This window comes from Elaeis guineensis, chromosome 9 (genome assembly GCF_000442705.2).
Source record: "Elaeis guineensis isolate ETL-2024a chromosome 9, EG11, whole genome shotgun sequence".
NCBI lineage: Eukaryota > Viridiplantae > Streptophyta > Magnoliopsida > Arecales > Arecaceae > Elaeis > Elaeis guineensis.
The window spans coordinates 56,895,966-56,901,690 of record NC_026001.2 but is presented as its reverse complement, the minus strand read 5'-3'; the positions used below and the strand labels follow the sequence as shown (position 1 = coordinate 56,901,690).

Below are 5,725 nucleotides of genomic sequence, written 5' to 3'. Positions count from 1 at the left end.
TAGGAAAGACTCCGCTAGTAGGAAATTAGGTTAGATTCTTGACTTCCATCCGGTCCTTCAATCTCTCTTGCTTTTTCATTCTTTTTCATATCTGTTCTTAAAATTTGAACTGGCTTAATTTTAGAGGATAAAGAATCAAAAAATCTCTATCTAATTTTTTGATTGATTTTATAAATTAAAATTTTTTTTATCAAATTATAAGAATCACTTTAGTTCAACTTCACTCTTTGACCTATTCTATTTCAGATTTTGAATCTTCGGGCGACACGATCTAAATCACGTTTAAAAATCTTAAATCCTCAGTAAACTCCTGAGACTCCACGGCCCGTATCTTAAGCCAGAAACACAGGACTCGTTATGAATCCAACAAAAGGATAACAGTTAAAGTTCTCATTAATGACAGTGTCAGATCAATGAATAATGACTCATTAACACCATTCATCCGCTAGCCCTTTTCTTAGGTGAGCTCATAGCAGCCTCCAAAAGGATCCTCACCGTGCCAGCCTAAAGCCCCTCCAAACTCCAAGCCATCACAATGGGATTGATGGCTACAAAAAGTAGCTTGCGTTTAAAGGCAAGTTGTTCACCAAAAAAAACAAAAAAAAGGCAAGGCAAAGAGAAAGTGTCCATTAGTTTTTGGCTCGATCCAGAGGTAACAGCACCCAACAAAGCTTAAAAGCATTCATCAGTTTTGTTAACCAACCTCCCCTCACCCTTCTCCCCACCAACCGTTAGGTAAAACTATGGCCTAAAACAGTTCACGTGACCAACATGGGGAAGAGGGTGGTGGAGACTTGGAGACTTTGGGGATGGGGAGAGGTAAAAAAAAAAATAGTCCCCTCTTGGCTCCGGATTTCAAAGCTCGAGGCTGAATCTTTGGTAAAACGTCAAACAACCCTTGCCACCCTTCTCCCTGGTCTCGAGTCCCCGTGCGTGGGGGCAAGGCCACCCACTGCTGGCCTCGGGATGGGAGCCGTAAAGAAGTCGGGGAGAACAGGGGTGGGTGAGGAAAGGGATGGGCCCCTAAGGGCATGAGTATCCACCCCCGAGAGCAAGCCATCCCTACTAATGAAGGGGCCAAGGCCCACGCTTTAAGCACTCCTTGCCCTTATCCCCACGACAAAACCTCTGCTCTGCTCTCGCGCACTCTATCCTCCTTCTGTAACCACCCCCTGTTCCTGTGGATTCTGTCTTCTTCTTATCCTGTATAATTATTAGAACTCCACTACTTCTTGTGTCCACTTTGCTCTGTCCAGCTCTTGGTTTTTGAGACAAATGGAGGTATATGAAGGCCTAGCTCCCAGACTGGCTTCTTTCTATTACTCTTGGAATACTAAGAAGTGGCTTTGGTTGCTAGGTAGTGCACTTCGTTCTCTGGTTTCTTATTTCCCCTGAAGTAAGAGCTGGGTTTTGCTTGTAGGACATGAAGAGGTGCCAGATACCGGCGTTTGGGAACTGGGACTACTGCGACGAGCTCCCCATTACCCAGTATTTCGAGTCAGCAAGGCAGGCCGGTTTGATCCGTGGCCATTACTTTGCAGAGGATGGTGATCTATTCAAGGTGCCAGTGCCTGTGAAGCCAACTCAACATCACTACCACCACCACCACAAAAAGGTACCCAATTCAAGTCTCAGAGGCCTTTAACTCTCTGGCTTGCTAATTTCTTATGGTTCTCATTTTGTTTTGTTCCGCTTTTAGCTGAGGAAGGGGGCAGGAGAGACGCTGCGGAATGGGAAGGAGCAGCAGAGGAAGCAGGGGAGGGTGTATGATGTGGGCGGTCAGAGCCCAAGAAAGCCAAGAGCTCCCAAGGCGGTGGATGAAGACTTGTACAAGATCCCACCGGAGCTCCTCTACCAAAAGCCTAGGAGGGTACTCATCTTTTCCTCTGCTTCCTTTATTCTATACATTGCATGAGAGAGAGTGTGGTCCTCTAGACTTCGTATTGGAGCTTCAAATGCTTGGAATTTTACCAAATCCTTTGATATGTCGTGATTGGTTGCAGAACAGGATGCTCCGGAGTTTGTGGTCAGGGTGCTTGGGACTCGACTGCATCGCCTGAGAATGGAGTGACAGAGGGTGAAGCACAGGTGTAGCATCACAGTGCGCGGCGTCTGTACTTTTTTTTCTGCTTTTTATTGACCTTTTCTTCTTTTGATAAATGCGCGATGTGATGCATCGTAAGACTCTGTCTTCTCGACTGGGAATGGAAGAAAACTGTCTGTCTCTGTAGCAGCCATTTGTGTTGTTGTGCTTCTAAACCGTATTATTTAACAATGTCTGGTGATATAGATAATTGAGAAATGGTGTAACGGAGAGTCTTTGGTGGGATAATTGCCTGATAACTTTTGTTATATTTCAACTAGTGGCGTCGTCCATGTGTTCAAGTTTCGCTCCTTTTGTTTATGAGAGACTGAGGTGGTCCCTTACAGATGGAGACAAGTCCTCATGGAAGTTTGTCTTCTCTGTCACAAAAGTTACAGTCAAATCTAAAGAAATCTTGGAGCTTTACCTCGTTGTCTATGTTTAGCTTTGAATCAATATGCATCCAAGAGCTTTCCTCGTTTTGTGAAAACCATTTCGTCAGTCAGCAGCTAATTCTTTGAGTCAAAGTGATCACAGTTTAATTGGAGTTCAATGGATTTGACATAAATTCTGTTCTAGAGTATCGCTTATAAAAAAATGGGACAACCTATGTGGATTTTTTCCAATGCTTCTCAACATGGAATGCCCTTATGTGTCGTGAAGTGAGCAATGCTCCACCATGAGAACACATTTCTATATGCTAAAACCAACACGAGAGCAGACTAATGGGACTAAATGCTCTTTGCATTTGTCCATGTTTAATACCAGCCTTGACACCATAATTAAATGACTAGGCGCAATTTTAATTCTATTTGCATTTCTCCATGTTTAATACGAGCCTTCTTGGCCTACATGGCATGAGTTCAGAAGGATGAATAGAAAAGTTGTATATTTCCTTTACAATTTTTTTAGATTTTTCTGTCATGGATCCCAAAAGGTTAGTATGCATATCAACTATTTTTTGAAATGCCATGCCACCACACCCCGGTGATATCATCATATATACTATACTAGAAACAATATCTTATGCTTTGCTACGATATACTGCTATAAACCTAGAATTCCCTACATTGATCTCCAAAAAATAGAGTATCTTTCTCAGACTCACTACCTCTTGGAAGCCTTTGGAAGCTCTATACGTTCTTCAATGCCATCAAGTTTTCATCATTACGGTGGCTGCAGGCATCCAGAGAACGTGTCTTGGAGCAGTACCCTTTGCAAGAAAAGGTATTTTACCATGCATATAAAAAAAAAGACTTGTGCTAATATTAGCCTTCTCCTTTCATTCTTTTCTTCCTTTCCATGCCGATCCTCCTGCTCTGGACCCAAAGACCACTAGAGCCTTTGGAATGGTCCAAGTTTGAAACCAAAAAAAATAAACAAAAGTTAAAAGAAGCAACAGGGTAAAGGGAAAGCTGGCACTGGCAAAGTTTTGTGGCAGTAACGACTCCATTGGTTCTTAGGCAGATATCTTTTCTGAAAGTAATCCAGTCACATATTAATGGAGGTTGTTTTGGCTTTTGAGGGTCAAAGTGTACTTTGCAGTTAAAGCTAGTATGTAATAGGGTGCAGTAGTTATGATGGAATTAGCTTTTCAATCAGTGAAACATGGTGGCTGGAGGCAGTGGTCCACCCTACAAAAACTTTACATTCTCTTATTTCTTTATTTCTTAGAATCATCATAACTACTATTATGAAAATGATGTGGATGGTTTTACTGATGGACAAAAGCATGATGTTGGTAGATTTTGAAACTCAGATTCTTACTGGAGTGCATGATTTGTAAATGAGTGGAAGTGTAAAATTTGACTGGAGGTGGAGTAATTTACATAACTTCGCAATTCTTATGATTACACATATTGGGCCCAGTAGTGTATGGCATGGGCCAGCCTACCCTATTGACACTGCATTTCTGTCTCTCTCCAACTTAGTTGCGAAGGTGCCAACTTTGTCCATGCCGGCATGCCTGAATCCCTATCTTCTTCATGCCTCACACACAATGGAGGAAATATTTGTTCTTACTCCACGTTTGTAGGATTTAAATCTGAGACTGCAAATAAGTTCGGTTTTTCTAAGATTTGAGCTCAATAGCCAAGTACATAATGCACATCTCAACTAGATAATTCACCAAATATTTTAATTATAATAAGTATATAGGCAAAATCCATATACAATTAAATAAAGCAAAATAAGGATACCCATAATTTTTCAAATATTCAAGTTATAATTATAAATATATTTTAAAATATTATATCCATATTCATATTCATATTTATCAATATAATTAAAAAAATATCATAATTTGACTCAACAACCTTTTTAATTATGATTACACTTGTTCTCTATGGCTACACCAAAATGATGAGTTTGAAGATAGCCAAAGTGTTGAGAGCATAAGTTATGAGTAATTCAAATTTAAAGAGTTTTAATGAGGATTAAATCAATTTTAGAAGGCAAATCTAGTCTACAAATTAATTTGAAGAAGAAAGGCTAAAAAATAGCATTTGGCACGCTTAGCACACTAGCTGAGTCAACCTAATGAAAATCTGAGCCAATCCAGTCTGAGAAAGAATAAAAGACAGAAAGAAGTATTTTCAGCCTGATACCACTGAGCCGATCTAGTTTAAGATGAGCCGATCCAGTGAGGAACTGAGCCGACTCAGAGAAAATTGAGCCGATCCAGTAACCTATAACGGCTAGTTTTCTATTTTGCAGTTTTTTATCTCCATTGTGTCACAACGGTTACTTCAGCCCTTCCAACGGCTAGAGCACTTTCTCCAGCCTCTGTCAAGCCTATTTAAAGGTAGAGAATCAAAAAAAAAAAGAAAAGTGGATTGAAAGAAGAAATCATTCAAGTTTGAGAGCTTCATTGAATATCCAAAAAAAAAGAAAGAAAAAAGAGAGATTTAAACACATATTTTAGAGGACATTCAAGAGCTATCTTCAACATCATCTTCAATATTCTCTCAGCTTCAAAGGAAAAGAAAGCCAAGCATCAAAGAGCAATTCTTCAGCCTCTTCATCGCGCTCAAAAAGAGTATTTCTTTTTAGTTTTATTTTATGCTGAATTATATTTTTTGTTTCTTTACAAGTTTCTTTTAGGAGAAAGAAGTTGGGGTTGACTATTAGCCTGAAAAAATAATCAATTATATGGTTGTAATTGGTGAGCTAAGGTTAAAACCAACTCGATTGATAGTGAGCTCGAAAAACTATCGGTGTAGGGTTGATAGTGAGTTTGAAAAACTATCGGTGTAGGGTTATGGTTGGTGAGCTCAAAAAAATCAACTAAGTTTGTTTATGAGCCCAAAAAAACAAACACATTGTAGTCAAGGAATTATAGTAAATTTTTCAAAGAGAGCTTGGAGAGTAGACATAGAAGCGGGTTTCTCCGAACCACTATAAATCTTGTTGTTTGTATTGTGCTTGCTCTCTCGCCTTAGTTTCTTGCTTTATTTATTTTTATTTCTTGCATAGCAATTTATATACTTTATTTTTGCTGCTATATATTATAATCACTATATAACTTAAGTTAGAAGCATATATTTATGTAAAATTTTAATTTGACTTAAAATTTGTAAAGTATCTAATTAATCCCTTCTCTTAGGTAGCCATACCTGAGCAATATAAAGTACCAATGCATGG

General features: G+C 39.3%; 1 protein-coding gene across 3 annotated transcripts; it reads left to right on the top strand.

The window, feature by feature from the left end:
- The first annotated feature begins 934 nt into the window (after positions 1–934).
- On the top strand, positions 935–2,233 carry LOC105036283 (uncharacterized). Of its 3 annotated transcripts, none has more exons than XM_073243496.1 (4): positions 935–1,281; positions 1,358–1,615; positions 1,700–1,870; positions 2,009–2,233. In XM_073243496.1, exons 2-4 carry the CDS (start codon positions 1,424–1,426, stop codon positions 2,069–2,071), a joined length of 426 nt encoding a protein of 141 aa, XP_073099597.1. In that variant the 5' UTR covers positions 935–1,281; positions 1,358–1,423; the 3' UTR covers positions 2,072–2,233. The 3 variants fall into 3 exon arrangements, with proteins under 3 accessions (XP_073099597.1, XP_010910347.1, XP_010910348.1); XM_010912045.4 differs by having other exon boundaries at positions 944–1,281; positions 1,421–1,615; XM_010912046.4 differs by having other exon boundaries at positions 945–1,281; positions 1,421–1,615; positions 2,004–2,233.
- Positions 2,234–5,725: the final 3,492 nt, after the last annotated feature.

Coding starts and splice junctions, on each gene's coding strand:
- LOC105036283 (XM_010912045.4), top strand. Junction 1,616..1,699: donor ACCACCACCACCACAAAAAG/GTACCCAATTCA, acceptor TTCCGCTTTTAG/CTGAGGAAGGGGGCAGGAGA. Junction 1,871..2,008: donor TCTACCAAAAGCCTAGGAGG/GTACTCATCTTT, acceptor GTTGCAGAACAG/GATGCTCCGGAGTTTGTGGT.